Source organism: Scophthalmus maximus, chromosome 7 (assembly GCF_022379125.1).
Source record: "Scophthalmus maximus strain ysfricsl-2021 chromosome 7, ASM2237912v1, whole genome shotgun sequence".
In the NCBI taxonomy this organism is placed as follows: domain Eukaryota; kingdom Metazoa; phylum Chordata; class Actinopteri; order Pleuronectiformes; family Scophthalmidae; genus Scophthalmus; species Scophthalmus maximus.
The window spans coordinates 1,777,501-1,795,000 of record NC_061521.1 but is presented as its reverse complement, the minus strand read 5'-3'; the positions used below and the strand labels follow the sequence as shown (position 1 = coordinate 1,795,000).

General features: G+C 47.4%; 1 protein-coding gene across 8 annotated transcripts in view; it reads right to left on the bottom strand.

Moving 5' to 3' along the window:
• Positions 1 to 17,500, bottom strand: part of LOC118315968 (transcription factor SOX-6-like) — a 94,375-nt gene that overhangs the window by 12,211 nt on the left and 64,664 nt on the right. For 4 of the 8 annotated variants that reach the window (XM_035643696.2, XM_035643702.2, XM_035643698.2 and 1 more), the window contains 5 exons: positions 15,073 to 15,193; positions 12,336 to 12,418; positions 5,081 to 5,230; positions 2,926 to 3,103; positions 952 to 1,163 (listed from right to left, as the gene is read on the bottom strand). In XM_035643696.2, the coding sequence (XP_035499589.1) occupies positions 952 to 1,163; positions 2,926 to 3,103; positions 5,081 to 5,230; positions 12,336 to 12,418; positions 15,073 to 15,193 (744 nt within the window). The remainder of the gene's footprint in view (positions 1 to 951; positions 1,164 to 2,925; positions 3,104 to 5,080; positions 5,231 to 12,335; positions 12,419 to 15,072; positions 15,194 to 17,500) is intronic. The other 4 variants (XM_035643699.2, XM_035643703.2, XM_035643700.2 and 1 more) reach the window with 3 other exon arrangements.

Genomic DNA, 17,500 nt, shown 5'->3' with positions numbered 1-17,500 from the left:
GCTCCCTCTTCAAAGCTGTTAGCTTCTGGGTGGCCGTGGAGATGAGAGGAGAAAAGAAAAGTTCTCAAAAGCTGCAGCCCGAGCCAAACGACTCCGAAACATCATCCATGAATATTCTTAACACTCGTGCACGAGCTGCGAGTAAAACCTTGGACAGCCGGACAATGAAACCAATAAAAAATGTGACACCGGAGCAAGGAGATCTACACACAGGTGTGTGTTTGTGTGTGTGTGTGTGCGTGTAGTAGTAGTAGTAGTAATGGATCTGAATGCTATATAGGGGGGGAAAAAATATATTTTATATATTTATATAAATGCTCTTCCTTCTCTCCTCAGCACATTAGTCTATGTGCTGTGGAGAAGTGTTCCCATGTTTGACTGAAGGAAAAGCTCTGATACCAAATTGTAAAAAAAAAATACCGGTTTACAAGTCGAGGCCCACAATCAGAGCAATCGAAAATATGCAGGAAGAGAGAGAGCACTGTGAAAAAGTATATGGGATGATCGTGTCCCTTTGAGATGAAATCTCTGTCTTCCTGTAAAGGCCTGGTGAACGCAAACGTGTCATAAAGTGGGAAATCGTGATCAATGACATTTAGAGTGCTACATTAGTATTACAGGGTTATTCATATGTAAACACAAAACACATTTTGCAGTTTTATCTGACGACGGGTCCAGATGGAGCTCGATTTTTTAAATACATGTTGAGTGCTTATTCCTAAATATGCATCCTGTTTTAAAGTGAGTCAAATGTACCGTGCCAGTGTGTATATCATCGCGTGGTGTGGGCGTGTGCATGCAGACCCAGAGGAGGGTTTCCATCCAAATTCGTTCTTCACATGAAAGAAAATGCCTTTGAAAACTGCTTTTGCACCATGTGACTGCTGTGGATCTTATCAGTGACGTGTGTCCTCTCATGGTGTCACGTGTGGCCTTGTCTGTCCCGCTAACCTTGTTGCCGTTGTTGAGGGTCATGCCGCTGAGGGCGGACAGTTTGGCCTCCAGACTGTGGTGTCCCGACTGCTGCTGCTGCTGCTGCTGCTGGTGGTGGTGGAGCTGCTCCCTCTGGATCTGCTCCCGCATGCTCCTGGCCTCTTGGATGGCCTTCATCACTGCGTCCTGGTCCCCAAACAGCGCCGTGGAGTTGAGGCTGGACAGGATGTCTGGGAGGGGCAGGACGGGACAGGGGACAGGGGAGAGGGGAGAGGGGAACGTCACCTTGGCTGGCATGACAGGAAATGCAGAGCGAATCTGAATGAGTGGCTCCGTCAGATCTGACTGACAGGAGCCTTGCAACAGAAGCAACAACCTCTTCAACTGTCACCGTAGTGCGATTCGAACGTCTCTATACTGACGGGACGTCACTCCCTCAGTGCTTCAAAGAGGACAGAAGGAGACACAAATTGAAATATCTCAAACGTGAAACCCCCCAATCTTGGCAGGAAATGTTTTATTCCTGATATTAAAGTTCCTATATACTGTATGTAGGTTTTGGGGGCTCACAGGCATCTTTTCATACCCCTTGACTAAACTGTTTTCAAAGGACGGATACCGACAGCGAAGAAGGTGTTATGTAATGAGCTGATCCATTGTTCTGAAAGCCTTCGCAGTCTGTAAAAACAAGCACCAGATGGTTAGATATTACAGTATATTACACAATTTTAAAATAGTTCAGTATCTGAGCTTTTTTGTAAATTCTGATTTGCTTGTTTTCTTTCATCGTCAGTTTTAAAAAAACGGTGTTTTTTTTGTAAGATGCCGTTGAACCTCAACTCAAAGCCTTGATGAGCACAGTTTGGCGCTCGTGTGTGATTTTATGCTCCTTCATAAACACTATGGAGCTTTGTAAAAGAAGACGCTGAAAACAAAGCAATAAAGTCACAATGGCTGCACACAAATTCCTGCCATAAAAACATTTAAACACTCGCATGGAAATGGGACTTTTTTTCAAATCTCCTATCGGGCCCAAATGATGCTTCAGCTGTTAATCGGTCCACTTGTGTCTAAACACGCCGGGATCTCCTCCCCTTGTTCATGTGCTGCACACTTTTTGGAAGCCGGTGCACACTTAAAGAAAGACAGGAAAAAAAGGAGAAATAAAAGGATGCAAAGTTTCCGTTGCCCTCCTCGTTTAATTAGCACACAAGTAGGCAGCACTGCATGCTTGGGTGGCCGTTAAAATGGGCAAAAAATAACTTTGCAGGGAACACGGGCGACGCGTCCTCAAAGCCACTCCAGAAGAGCTGGTGAAATTGTTTTCTGGGGGGATATAATGAGAGGGTTTAGATTGGCCTTAATAACAGATAGCAGAGGTAGGGGCATAAAAGGCCTCGCGCGGGCAGACAATGATGTGAGGAAGCTCTTAAAAACCAAATAACGTGTGCTGGGTTTCACTGCTTCCGCTGCCGGGGTTTTCATTGGGGCTAAATACAGGGCTTTGGCCTCCTGTAAAACACACACACACACACACACACACACACACAGGTCTCCTGGTGGGTTCGAGGTGTCTGCAGTCTATCAGCCGCGTGCAGCGCGGCTCGGCTTCTCGTCTGTGTGTGGCGGGGGAGCAGGGAGGCGTTCGGGTGTTTGGGTGGCTGGTGTTTTTGTTTTTCCGGTCGAGGGGAAGAGCACGCTGAACGCTGGAGCGCGGACGTGTTTGCTCTGGATGCACGTTCAGTGCAGATGGGAACAATACGGCGGCGCGTGAACATGTACGAGTGGGTCTGCGTGTGTGTGGAAGTGCGTCAGTGTTTCCACTCAGAGTTTTGTGTCTTGGCGTGGTGGAGCGGCCTTTACACCCCGTGGTTCTTATTCAGCAAAGCCTATCCGTCAGGCGGAGTAGCGCTGGTCCGGCTGGCCCCCGTCTCATCTTCCCAGTGATAAAGGAAAAAGCCTGGCGTTAAAGTGCATGTTTGTGTTACCTACCAAGAGAGCTGTTCCTGCCCATGTTGGGGTTGGGGCTGGGGATGCGGCCTTTGCCCATGCCTGTAGGGCTGGTCTTGTTTCCAGAGAACAGACTCTGTGACGGGGACGTCGGGGAGCGGCGAGACTCGGCTGTCTTCGGTCTGGCTGAGAGGTTCAATGGCTGCGTGGATCCTTCCTCCTATTCGGAGAACAGATGTGATGATAGAAATGTATCACAGTGTAAGTGAGCCATTCTAAGCAGTAACATTTTTGTATCTGGCAATAGTAGCCTTTTAAAAGAAATTAATTTGCAACTGAGAACTGAGAATCTGTGGGTGCATGATACAATGTTGGCCCAAATGGCAGTAAAGGCAGTACTAGGCTACGGCAAAAAACAACAACTATGCAGCAATGCAGCAAATACTGTGGCTTTTGATGGGATAACAAATATGTTGCTGTGTGTCTGCAGTGAAAACGTGTTGCCATTGGAAGTTGAATTCCATCTGACCTGAATTTAATTACTGTGTGCTCTCAGTACTTCAGTGATGTTCCCACTGACCAATCAGGCATCCCTATCGGGTTTCTGCCCTTCGCTAAATGGATTAAGCAGCTCACTTCTGTGAACTTGACAGGAAAAAAACAACAAAAAAACACTGTAGTGTACCTTCTGCTCCAAAGACAATGGCACCTTTGTGTGTGTGAGTCCTCTATTTCTAATCAACGGTTCATGACCGCATTGATCCACACAAGGAATTCCTTGAAAAAGGAAAACGTGGACGGTACACCGCCTGACGGGGGCTCTTCTGCGGCAGGACGGCGCTTCATGAACATGGAGCTCTAGTTTGTGCAGAGCGAGGTGTTGAGGAGTTCAGGACGGCTCGGAATAGTGGGAGGGAAGGGAGGTTAGGGCCGCGGTCGGCATGCCAAAGTGGGGGCGGGTGGGCCCAGCATATGTGTGGGGGGTTATAGCGGAGGGGCGGGGGGGGGGGGGGGGGGGGGGGGGGGGGGGGGGGGGGGGGGGGGGGGGGGGATTGCAGGGCACGGCACTACTGTGTGAGTGTGGTGAGCTCTGACGCTGGTCTATTGTGACGCCGGTTGCAGCTGTGCCCCGTGCACACACATGGCTTCCATTATGACCTCGCGGTCCGTGCGCTCTCTCTCTCTCTCTCTCTCTCTCTCTCCAGTGGAGGGGCCTGGGCTCCTGCCAAACAGCAGCCAGCGCCAGTGTCAGTTTGTGTATTTGCACGTGTGTGTCAGTGTGCGACTGTTAAATAAGCAGTTCCTAATCAGTGGCGAAGAGTACGGGGCCCGCGCACAGATTCGATGTTTCACATACCCGAAAATTCTCTCACTTTTACTGACACTGAGCATCGTCATCTTTACTGTACCATCCTTCATATTCTGAACTCTTTTCTCGTTATTATTGCATCGTCTTACCTCATAAAAAGTTTTCCTCACATATAACCTTTAAACCATTTGTTGAATTCATGGTCAGACTTTATTCCATTTGCTGTAGTCGTACTGTTTATTAGCTCATCTGCTTCTAAATTAACCCATCAACTAAAAAAATTACAAAACTATCAAGCAGAAATGTGTCCAAATCATATTTTGATCATTTAAAGTGTGTATAGTACTTAGAATTTTACAGTATTTACAGGTTTAATTTGGTGGGTCACTAGAATATTTTGACATGCTCTCATGTTCAAATATGCATCATTTGTTTTCGCCCTTAATTTTCCCAAACACATTCTCGCTCTTGGCCTGCTCTTCTGAAAAGCTCCTTCGCCGGTCTTCTCTGATTGGTCAGTTGGCCCATTGTGATTGGTCAACTGCTAAGAGCATGTATTGGTAATGGAATTGCCCCTCACTCTTGCATTAATATGTACATTCTTTATATTTTCATTCCTTATATTTGTACAGTTCTTTTAAAGATATTTGTATTTCAGGATTCTCTACAGGAGTGTGGTGAGTTGTGTGTCCGATACCCTGATGCTGCTACACCAGGATTTCCCAGTCAATAAAGTTTGTTCGTCCGTCCGTCTAGCTACCTGTCTCGCACTAACTTAGTCCAACTTTGCCCCCAAAAAATCTATATGACACACTAAAGGAAAGGGGGAACCCGAAAGGTAAAACATGGACACTTCTCTCAATACAATGAATACAATAAAGGGCTCACCTTAATCTGGGTGATGGGACTGGATGCCCGCTTCTCGCTCTTCAGGGCGGAGGGGGAGAGGGGACCGGAGGAGTGCGGAGCTTGTGGGTGGGGAGCCATCTTGGCTCCTGGTGAGATCTGCATGCTTGCCAGCTGGGCTGCATACAGCTGCTGCAGAGAGGGAAGAAACCAGCAAAACCGACAGGCTATTAACATTGCTCGCCAGCAGCTAGTCAGTGGCTTTCCTCTTTCATTCTCCCTCCTCTCTTCTTCTATGGGTGTGTGTCCGAGCCAAACACACACAGAACTCCATATGGAAACAGATGTGCACGTACACACACACACACACACACACACACACACACACACCTAGATCTGAATTTGACAGGAGTGTCCCGCACAAATGGAAGATTTGTTTGAGGGGGGAGAGTATTTATCAGAGAGGCCTTCCAGCACAACATTTTCATTTTAAATGATCTACAATCCATCGCTGACAGTTATTCTTTCAACAGATGCTGGGCACAGCTTGTGCATCGATTCGCATCTAAGAAATAAATCCACATAATAGCTGAAGAACCTTCTGAATACTTTGCTTGTATCTTATTTAAGTTTAATGCTCCCCACGAAATCTACGACTCAGTCCGGCACAAAAACGTGTGTACAGTAAGTAATGACATAACCCTTTCAAACAATGCCTGGCTCACAATAAAATGGCTGGTTTCCTTGATTTGTCATGAAACAATGTGAACCACAATGGGAAAAGAGGCAACATGGAGCTTTTTTTGTTGTCCTGGCAAATCAAAGTTTATTTCTGTAATTTTAAATGACATAATAACCAAATAAGAAACAAATCAAATTAGGATTGCTCAGTTTTTAAAAAACGTTGAAACTAATCTTGTCCCGTATGGTTAGACCTCGCAGCTCAGACAGTTGGTTTCTCCACTAACTTTGATAAAAAATCCAAGAAGTGTGCGACCTGTAGGTGTAGTCAGATTGCAGTGACATGTTGGGCATGCGAGTCAACTGAGACACATTTGAAAATAGATTAGAAAAAAATAGAAAACTTAAATGAAAGACATGGAAAGTATAAGGCGACTGCCTTTCGGGTTGAGACGAGAACATTAAGTGTTGCAAAAAAAAAAACTGTAGGCCTACTGATTTTCCATCCAAGGTACTTAACAAAAATCAAAGAGTCAAATACTGGACCCACAGTCCAGGGTCTTCTAAATCAAAGCGAGCTGGCCAGACAAACCGCTGCCTGAAACCACTGTCAACCCCTGTCGACATGCATTGGAGTGTGAGTGCTGGAGTATCAAAGAGCCTGTCCTCAGGAAAACCACCCAGACGTGGCTGGCCTTCACTTCAGACTCCCTCCTCTTCTTCTTTTTCTGCTTTCCTACTCTCCGAGCATTTTTTCATTACTCTCACCTCATCTATACTCTCTCCCTCTTTGGACATTCCTGTCTTTCTTTTGTCCTCTTCTCTTTTGATCTCCCTCTGACTCGCTTCCTCTCTCCGCTGTGTCTCAGTTTTGTTCCAAAATCATTCTTCACATCTTCTCCCCCATCTCCATTTCCATCGCTGCCCCCCCCCATCCACCTAAAAGGCCCCCAGTGTTGTGAGATCTGATTTCCCTGTAGTCAAAACTGCAAAGACTCCTGGGACCAAAGCCCCAAAAGCAAAGAGAGTGCAACAGAGGGAAAGAGAAAGAGAGAGAGAGAGAGAGAGAGAGAGAGAGAGCGGGATGGGCTGCAGACACACGAGACCACCGTCGCTTCACCGCCGAAGCACCAGGCTCAGCGGTCGGGGGCCAGAGAAATTGGCTGGCCCTCTTTCCACTTCTCTCGGAGCGATATTAAACACAAACAGAAGGGGCCGCGCCGCTGAAACAAAGCCCTGATGTCACGCCGCTTATTTTCCTTGGAAGGCACCGGGAGTGCTCGGGCCAACCCCTGGCGATGTGAGATCCCTGTAAGAATGTGCCTCGAACGGCTGGTGGTGAGGCCTCTCGCGTCAATCAAGCCGACCGCAGAGTTACTTCTGGTGCTGCCTGATATTCTTGCAGCTCTGAGGGGAGCCGGGGCCGGGGCAGACGCACGGGTCTTTGAGGTAAGACACACGTTTAAGATCTCACACCCGCGCCTGCACAAACACACACAATGTATTTTTGTGCAGACGCACCCACAGCTATTGTGCTGTTAGCAGCGATTCTGTCAGCATATCCAAATAAGAAAAAGTGAACTGTTGAAAAAAACAAAAGGCTGGACATGAGAGCTTACCGATTTTTTCTCTCTCTCTCTCTCTGTTTCTCGAAGACACCCTGAGATTGATTGGTGACTAGGGAGGCCAATGTGCAGCGTAGACAATCCCAACTACAGCTCTCGCCGTTCAGTCAAACCCCCGGGGGAAGACAATGCCGCAATTTCCTAAATTACAAATTGACAGAGAGGGTCTTGAAGTGTGTCTCAGCTGTCCGGACTATCTGACTGGCCGCTGGACGTTAGTGCTAATTTAACTAAAATCCAACTGCTTAGACTAGTCGTCCCTTGTCCTTGTGATCGCCAGCAGCTTGTTGGGTGTGTGTTATAACCTTGGCCCACTTCGGCGTGATCCTTAAGAAAGCAAAGAGACGGTGCTGTTGTTGTGGTCTGGGCGCGGGCAGTACTGTCCGGACCAGTGTACTGTAGCCTGCCAACACCCTCCTCTGTGCCCAGACCGGCCTGTCCCATTAAGTCTGAGTGGAGAATCCCTTCAGCCGGCCTCTTTTAGTGTTGAGCCGCTATCGATCTCCAGCACAAAACAAATGAGGTTTTTGTCTTTTTCAGCAGGTTCGCAGAAGAAGGGGGCAGAGGAAGAGGAAGAGGATGAGGGAGGAACAGATGGAGTGCCACTGGGCTGGCCCGCGAAGAGGATGGGGAGTCAATGTCGCACTGGGAGGCTGGGCTGCGTCCAAGATGGTGAAGAAGATACACAGAGACGCAGGCAGTGTAAAGAGAACTGTTGTTCACGTCAGACTTCTGTGTCACGGAGCAAATCCTCGGTATTTTCATGTAAAAAATAAATCTCATTGCTTTCCAATAATTGACCTCTTTTTTCCCCTTTTTGTTTTGGAGTAAGAAAGCCAGCCTGGCCTAATTACTGACTGCTGGCAATGAGGATAGGAATCCGGACTCTGCGGCACAAGAGTTTGTCCCTCACCTTTGTCTCCAGCCCTTAGACGCAGTAAAAGAAATGGGCTGAACACAGAAAATAGACAGCGAGCGATGTCTTATGATTTCAACAAGAATGTCTGCAAAGCAACTGTATTTCCCTCGCATTAGCCGCGCACAAAGGGGGCCTTTCTTCGGCAGGAATCCACTGTTTGTGAAGGGGTCTACTCCGAGGCTCCGGAAACAATTGGCCTGATCAAGTTCCCACGCCGATAGCACAACATTTGCTCTGTCAGAAATCGTAAGGTCGGGTCACGATGGGTGTCCCGCACACTGGGCCAGTTTCGCCAAATATCTCTGTTATCCTCCTTTTTGATTGGATTTGGTTTTCTTCAATCACGTTAGGGCACAAAATCAAAACTGAATAATTGGTCCTTGCAGTCGCTCTGTGAACCTCCTCCGCACCTGTGCTGACTTCTCCAGCGATGTTGAGAAATGGACGACCTCTTGAAGGAGCTTGTGCAGGTTAAGTTTCTCGCCGCTTGAGAATTTTCTCCAGTTCGTGCCTTTTTTGACCGTCAGTGCCAGCCAGCTGTCCAAAAGAGTCCTGCGGGGCTCAACTTGAAAAAACATCTGGAGCAGTCTGGCCGCAGCATCTGTCCGTGCTGCACCGAGCAGAGGTCCGGCCGTAAAAAAAAGTTTGATGCCAGCTGGTGTGTACTTGAGGAAACGGTATGTAGCAGAGGAGACTGCTCATGCAAGAGCTACTGTAACAGAGCATTGTAATTGTGAATGTACAATGCTCTGTTACGGACTAATGCATGGTCTCACACACTGGAGATAGGGCCATTGTGAAGTGAGAAGCATCACTGAGACTAAAAACTAAAAATCACCTAAAACAGACGAGATTTCTGTGCGCGCACTGGACTGCATTGCTCAGACATTACGGAGGATCTCATTAATCTATGTACATGCATAAATAAAAGGTTACCTCACCCCATGACGCACTTTCCATATTGTATTTGTGTCTTTATTTGTATCATATTTAATGAGCACATCAGTGCTTTTGGTCTTCGCACAAAGTGCAGATTCAAAGTGCCATGGTGGAAGGTGGAAGGCCAGACACAGTGATCACGCAAGATAAAGAAGTGATGAGTTAAGACACAAAAAAAAGTTAGCAGAAGTATGTTAGTGGAAAAACCATCCCCTCACAGTCACTGTTAATAAAAAAAGGCTTTTCAATGCTGTCATTGTCCCTCACCTCCCGCAGGCAGAGCCCTGAGAGAAAGACAGAGAGAAGACCGCTGTGGCACTACAGCGTAACCGCAATGGCTGAACGCAGGCCAAAGGGCTTAAGATAGGGCAGGACGCCGAATAAGAAATCAATTGATTCTGATCTCGTCAGATTTGTTATATTGTTAATATCAGAATGGTAATTAATATCAAAAATGGTAATTAATCACACCAATATGTTCCAGTGTTGGGAAAAAATAATCCCAATAATCTTCGAATTGAATGTAGGTAAAGGCAAATGCCTCAATTATCAACACATTTCCTGAGGGAAACCCTGTGGTTGACAAGCTCTCTGACATTCAGACAGCAAGGAGATGCACAACAGTGAGTAGTGTACGAGCAGTGAAAGTGACTGGATATCAGACCCCCACAAAGGTGTTTTTAACTTCGTCCATCGCATCAAAATCCTACTTGTTGCAACGCTGCACGCACAACTGTGCCACGGTACAAAGATGAGATGAAGATTCATAACCTAACAGGTACAAATCTCATCACGATCGCTGGTGGCGTGGGTATTGTTGTCAAAACAATGTCCGAACACGTGCTGGAAGCCGGCGCCTCCGTCTGACAAAAAATCCCTCTGATGATCTCTCCTTCTTCCCCCTCTCCCACGTACACTTGCCCACACTCTCTGTCTTCCTCCTTTTTTCCCAGTCTCCCACTCAAATTTCTCAACCGACGCCTGCGACGAGACGCTTCCTCTTTCATTCAAGTTCCTCCCTGCCTCTCGTTATCCCACGTCTCAGGCAGTGTTTGAATGTGAACGAGTTCGCGTCTCCGACAGTATTCATCCTCTTACCTCTCGCTCACCGTACGGCTCTTTTGATAATTTCAAAGCCCAGGGTGGAGAGAGGCTGCGCCGAGACTACCGATTCCCCTCGGCACAGCATGGCGCCTTGTTAAGTCAATAGCGGCTGATGAGGGCGTCAATAAGCGAAAAAACCCCACAATACAAAGTGAATAAAGTGAGATAAGGATTCTAAGGAAATCCAAAAGCCGAGCCTCAGTGAAGACTGACGTGATGAAGCAACATTGTTTTGCGGTGAAAAAGCTTTTGAGGGCTTTTGTTCTTTCCTCTAATAGTAGGTACAGCGGGAGGTGTGACGGGGCTGCTGTTGTGAAATTCCAAACCGCCTTCATGCGAGTAAAGATTTCATTTTTCTTTTTCTTTTATTTCATTTGTTTTTATTCTTTGCAAATATGTTCCATGATAACCATTATGGATGAGTGATATTCTCAAACCACAGGTGTCAAGCGGCAATAAAGTACTTGATGAATTGCCCGGGCCAGGTGTTTCGCTGGTGGGGCGGAATTCCTCTGTGATTCATCATGAGAGTCTTTGTTCAACACAGCTGACAGGCAGCAGAGCAGGGCTAGCATGTTAGCGTCGGCTTGTAGCGCTTCACCTTTAAACCAGCGCGTCACGCTGTTTTTATTGGAAAAAGTTCACTCCATTAAAATTCATTAAGAAACAAGCCGGTGAGCTGAGCTTGTTAATGCATGCTGGGACTCCTCCGGCCTACATCTGTATTTACCGTCCAATTTGCTCCTATGCTTTAGTGTTTCGGGGAATTTATGAATAGAGGCGCTGACAATGTGGCTTGGTTTTACAAAGAAGCAAAATAAGTGAGGAAAATAAAAATACCAGCAGGCAAATTACCATTATAGTTGCATATTATCTTTGTGTTTTTTTTTCGTTTTCATGGTATCATGTAGTATGTGGCCTTTCCAGAGATCACCAGGCGATCAGGCACTTTCTCAGATATTTGCTGTTTTCAGTTAGCCCTGCGCTAGCTCATTGCAATGTGCAGTCAGGATGTCACCACCTTTTTCATTTTTATTTTTTTTCAATGCAACTGTGCACAGAGGTTTTTCTGAGCTAAGATCAACCAGACATGCTTCAAAATGGCCTCGACCTGACGGGCCAAATAAAAAAGGTTTCATGCGGCAGTTATGCATTAATTCACTATTTTCTTCTTTGAGCGAGCAACGGCCAGGGGAGCACTAAAAAGTGGTTTCTTTTTTATTTTGTGAAAATGCTGCTGTGTCGCCCCCCCCCCCCCCAAACACTTTAACTCAGGGTGAGGTTGGAATGAATAGGAGCTTCATTTAGTTTGCCCATGCTCCTTATCTCGACTGTCTTTTCTATTTATCTTCCCACTTCTGCACAATTGTCCTGGGCTCTGGCCTGCTGGCTACACCCTCAGGATTACAGTCATATGTACTTTTCTCAGTGTACAAAACCCTCAACCTCACAGCTCCGTCTTTGTTCTTGCTGCTGTTCTGAAACTCCGCCGCAGTTGTTTATTTTGTTGTGAAACACTCACTCAAGTTATCATCATATATATATATATATATATATATATATATATATATATATATATATATATATATTGCAGGAGCATTTCTTTAGTTTGCTTTACTGACCTTTACTCTGTGACGACAACAACAGCATGAGGTGGAAAACACTTTTTGGCTTGGGTATAGGAGTTATATCTTTGACAACCAAGAGCAGGTTACGGCTTTAATCATGCAGTACAAACTTGTCATGAGTTGACAAGTGAATCCGAGTGAAATTGGAGCACATCTCAATCCCAAATACGCCACTGACCACTGACGTTTTTACGTTTACACCGCTTCATTCTGGTCTTGTTTCCAACATGTGATCCACACGTAGGAATACAGCACTCACTCCTTTTCTCCGATTTCATTTAAAGCGTCAGTTGAGGAGTCAAATATATGACTCCTCTGGTGGGATCGATCGGGGTCATTTTTTTTTGTTTTCAAGACGAGGGGGATTGACTCTCCGGAGACCAGGTGTTTTTTAGTCTTACCTGCAGTTGTAACGGGCTGAGTCCAGATGCCGCCGCAGCTGCCATTGTAGATGGAATGAACTGCATGGGGTAATTATCACCTGCTGAACAAGGAAAAAAAACACAAATTGTAAAGAGAGGTGCATGGGGCCGATTACTGCACAAGAACTAACCTGCTTTTTACTTTCGACCAGCGTCTGTCTGTCTGTCTGTCCGTCTGTCTGTCTGCCTGTCTGTCTGCCTGTCTGTCTGTCTGTCTGTCTGCCTGTCTGTCTGTCTGCCTGTCTGTCTGTCTGTCTGTCTGTCCGTCTGCCTGTCTGTCTGCCTGTCTGTCCGTCTGTCTGTCTGTCTGCCTGTCCGTCTGTCTGTCTGCCTGTCTGTCTGCCTGTCTGTCCGTCTGTCTGTCTGTCTGCCTGTCCGTCTGTCTGTCTGTCTGTCCATCTGTCTGTCTGCCTGTCTGTCCGTCTGTCTGTCTGTCTGTCCGTCTGCCTGTCTGTCTGCCTGTCCGTCTGTCTGTCTGTCTGCCTGTCTGTCCGTCCGTCTGCCCGTCTGTCTGTCTGCCTGTCTGTCTGCCTGCCTGTCTGTCTGCCTGCCTGTCTGTCCATCTGTCTGTCTGTCTGCCTGTCTGTCTGCCTGTCTGTCTGTCTGTCTGTCTGCCTGTCTGTCCATCTGTCTGTCTGCCTGTCTGTCTGTCTGTCCGCCTGTCTGTCCGTCTGCCTGTCTGTCTCTCCGTCTGTCTGTCTGTCTGTCTGCCTGTCTGTCCGTCTGTCTGTCTGTCTGTCTGTCCGTCTGCCTGTCTGTCTGCCTGTTTGTCCGTCTGTCTGTCTATCTGCCTGTCCGTCCGTCTGTCTGTCTGTCTGTCTGCCTGTCTGTCCGTCCGTCTGTCCGTCTGTCTGTCTGCCTGTCTGTCCGTCTGTCCGTCTGTCTGCCTGTCCGTCCGTCTGTCTGTCCGTCCGCCTGTCTGTCTGTCTGCCTGTCTGTCCGTCTGTCTGTCTGTCTGTCTGCCTGCCTGTCTGCATGTCTGTCTGTCTGCCTGCCTGTCTGCATGTCTGTCTGTCTGTCTTTCTGTCTGTCTTTCTGTCTGTCTACATGTCGGTCTGTCTGTCTGTCTGTCTGTCCGTCCGTCCGTCCGTCCGTCCGCCCGCCCGCCCGCCCGTCCGTCCGTCCGTCCGTCCGCCCGCCCGCCCGTCCGTCCGTCCGCCCGCCCGTCCGTCCGTCCGTCCGTCCGTCCGTCCGCCCGCCCGTCCGTCCGTCCGTCCGTCCGTCCGTCTGTCTGTCTGTCTGCCTGTCTGCATGTCTGCATGTCTGTCTGTCTGTCTGTCTGCATGTCTGCATGTCTGTCTGTCTGTCTGTCTGTCTGTCTGTCCGTCCGTCCGTCCGTCCGTCCGTCCGTCCGTCCGTCCGTCCGTCCGTCCGTCCGTCCGTCCGTCCGTCTGTCTGTCTGTCTGTCTGTCTGTCTGTCTGTCTGTCTGTCTGTCTGCCTGTCTGTCTGTCTGCCTCCCTCTGTCTCGCTGTTTGTTCCCTTCTTGCTCCTCTCATGTATTTATTCATGTCGAATGAAACGCGGAGGGTCACAAGCGTTTTATTCGAGGTTAGTAACGCTCATTGTCGGCACACGCGCTCACTTGAGACTAGGGAGAGTGGAGTTCAAATCCAGAGCTCCCTCGTTGGGATACACTCGTGAATTCATATTGGAGTACCGCGTATTAACCCCTGCTGTTCGTCCCTAAAAGGCTTTCCATGTCCGAGCCTTTGTTGTGAACGGGCTGAAGTCAGTCAAAGGGAGAGTCTACAATAATGGCTTTTTAATCCTTTCCTTCTCCTGCGACTGTCTCTGCGCCCTCGTGGGAGCGTATGCTCACACAGCAGGGATACACATGGATTATTCCGTATGAAGTATGGAGGGTCAGTGCTGTGCGATACCAGGCACGCACCTGGAGGAATGCATGGAGGAAAGGAATGTGTGAGGGAGGAGGAGAGAGAGGCAAAGCAGGTGGTGCAGTGGATCCTTGTGGATGGTGCAAACATGCAACATTGACGCGTTCCTTTGTGTTTGACACAGAAAGCTTCTCTCTCTCTCTGTTGATTTGACTGCGCTGACCAGGCCGCGAACCTGCAGCCTCGCGTATCGGAGACCGACGCGCAAACCACGAGGCAAAAACCCCTGAGTCGTAGAGTCTGTCACTAGAACGTCTCTTAAGGTGACGGGGAGGGATGTGTTCAAACTGCACACAGTGGTGTGTGGTGCGGTCCGCACCATTTTTGGGGGGTTTTCAATTTTGCATTACCAGGGCCAGGGAAAAAAAGGCAGTTTTTCGGCGCACACACAGAACCGACAGCTAGCGGCGCGTGAGGGAATATTCGCAGATTTTTACATAAAACGTGTATTGGTTTAAAATGCCTTACTGCCCCTTTAAGTGTGCATTGTCGGGGGCAGTGCGGGGCGTATGTGTGTGTGTGTGTGTGTGTGTGTGTGTGAGAAAGTGTGAAATTCTGTGTTGCAGATGTGTTGTGCAACAGACATGTTTTCATCACGCCGTAAAAAAGACATTCCAGTCCTGGCTGTGTCCAATGTATTGTTCCTGATGTGAACAAGCAGGGCTTATAAATCTCTCTGCTCATTTCCAGAACATTCCTCACCTGACACACCTCATTAACATAGACTGGGATTCCAGTGTTTGCGTGTGCGTGTGTGTGTGTGTGTGTGTCTCTAAGAAAGAGACACAGGGAGCGTGTGTGTGTGTGTGCGTGTGTGTACCTGGCTTGTAGGACATGCCCGGTGGGAAGAGGAAGCCTTGCTGTGCAGCAGCGGCAGCAGCCAAGGACCGCTGGTCATGAGGAAACACTGGGATCATCAACGGAGGCATGTGACCCTGGACCTGAGAGAGAGGGGCACAGGGAGAGAGACATGTTTGGAAAATATAGGAACAGGTATACTGAACCAAAAAAAACCCTGACAAACACTCACACTCTCCTATACAAACACAACATATATGCACAACAAACACACACACACACAAAAAGCTGTGAAAAAAATGGAAAAGGCCTTTGGTTAAAAAAAAAGGTAACGGTGGAAACTGAGGAAGAGATGAAGGATTAAAGAGAGAACAGAAATGGGCATCGGACTTGAAGGAAAGTCAAAAAAAAAGTGAAAAGAGAGTAAGATTAAAAAGGAGAAAAGAGAAGGAAAGAAGTAAACAGCAAAATAAAATGGATAATTGAAAAATTTGAAATGAATAGAGAGTGAAGACAGAGTAAAGAGTATTGGAAGGATGAATCAAAGAAGAAGAAGAGATAAAACACACACACACACACACAGAGTCTAAGAACAGAGAACCAAACAACAAATTAAGACGTACAGTACACTCCGGAGGGACAAGTGTAAAAATGTGAAGTGAAAACGGCGTTAACACAACAACAGAGGCTCACAGACGCTTTCATGTCGTCTTGAAAGACTTCCTAAAAACTGTGGTTGGACTGCGTGAGGTCGTCGTGGGCTCCGGCTGAAGAGAGCATATCAAAGATGAGCCTGCAGGATTCTGTGACGGCCCCCCCCCCCCCCCCCCCCCCCCCCCCTGTTCATCATTAGTGGGCAAATTTACTCAATCAGCATGTTGTGCTGTTACAGAAGTTCTCTGCATTTGTACTGCATGGTTACGTTGCAGAATTAGTTGAATAGGATGACCATCCTCTGGGATGTTTATGGTGTGTGTGTGAGTGTGTGTGTGTGTGTGTGTGTGTGTGTGTGTGTGTGTGTGTGTGAGAGAGAGAGAGGATTTGTGGTAGGGACACTCAAAGAGCATGACTAAATAGAGAAAGAGAGGGAGACATGAATGAATCCTTGACTTGTGCGTGTTTGCTTAAATAATTAGATCAATAAGGACGTCATCTGAAAATTGATTAGCAGCAACTTTTGATGAACAATTCCAAAAAAAACCAAAAAACAATTATTTGCAGATCCCAGCTTCTCAAGCGTCAGGGTTTGAAGGTTGTAATTATTTACAACACCACAAATTGAATATCCTTGGGCTTGGGACTGTTCCACTTTGGGCTCTGGGAAATCATGACATTTCGACATTACATTGGTAAAACATAATGGACAGAGCCAATCAATGAAACCCCTAGTATGCAGCCTTCTCACAAAACACAACTTCAACATCAGATGATTTCTATAAAACAACAACACTAGTTTCAACAAGTTTAATAAACTTTTTCTATCATTTTATTTCAATTATCTCCTCTGTACCTGGTTAATGTGTCTGAAACATCATTATCATAGTTTGATATTTCAAAAATTCAAACTTTTTATAATGTGCAACTGCCCAATCCCAGCACTACAATAAATAAAGTGATGCAAGAAGGAATTCAATTTGTACTTCTTTGCAGTGGAGATCAAATCAAATCATTTGACAGCAGATTGTGGTGAAAACCCTGAAATGCTTCAAAAGGGTTGAAGAGATTTAAAAGATTGGGCATTGCATGTTGTCGTGTCTCTGCCGCGATGCTTCAAACATATGTGACATCCTTTCTGTTTCCCTTTCTTGGTAAGCGTGCTGCTACACCGAGTCGTCACCTGACCAGCTCTTCAGATAACATTGTCTAGGTCGTACAGCCCTGGAGGTCCTTTAGACGCACACACACACACACACACACACACACACACACACACACGCCTCTCTCGCTCTCTCTCTGGGAGTTCAGGGTCCTCCGGGGCATTCCCATACACACACACACAAGCGTCCTGACGTCTTGTGACATGCAGGAAAGAGAATGAAGGGAGAAGAAAATGAATCTGTGTGTCCGAATGGCAAAAAAAAAGAAGAAGAGACAAGTGTGTGTGTGTGTGTGTGTGTGTGGCGGGGGGGGGGGGGGGGGTATTGAGTGGGACAAAATGCTCCCATTCATTGTATTCCTCTGGGAACACTGGGACTGACTGGAGCTGCTTCACTAGCACAAACACACAAAGATCTCCTTTTACCCCCCAAAAAAAAAGTGTTGGGGGGGTGAATGGACTGGTGAAGGTGGTGCGGCGGGGGCCCCCCGCTCTACACAGCCCCTAAGAAAACACAAGGCCCCCTTCCTCCAACTGCCCACCAGACACACCACCGTACACACCTAGGCACAAGGAACATGTGTAGACGCGCAGACACAGACTCGGAATTAATGGTCCCCTTGTGTACGGGCAG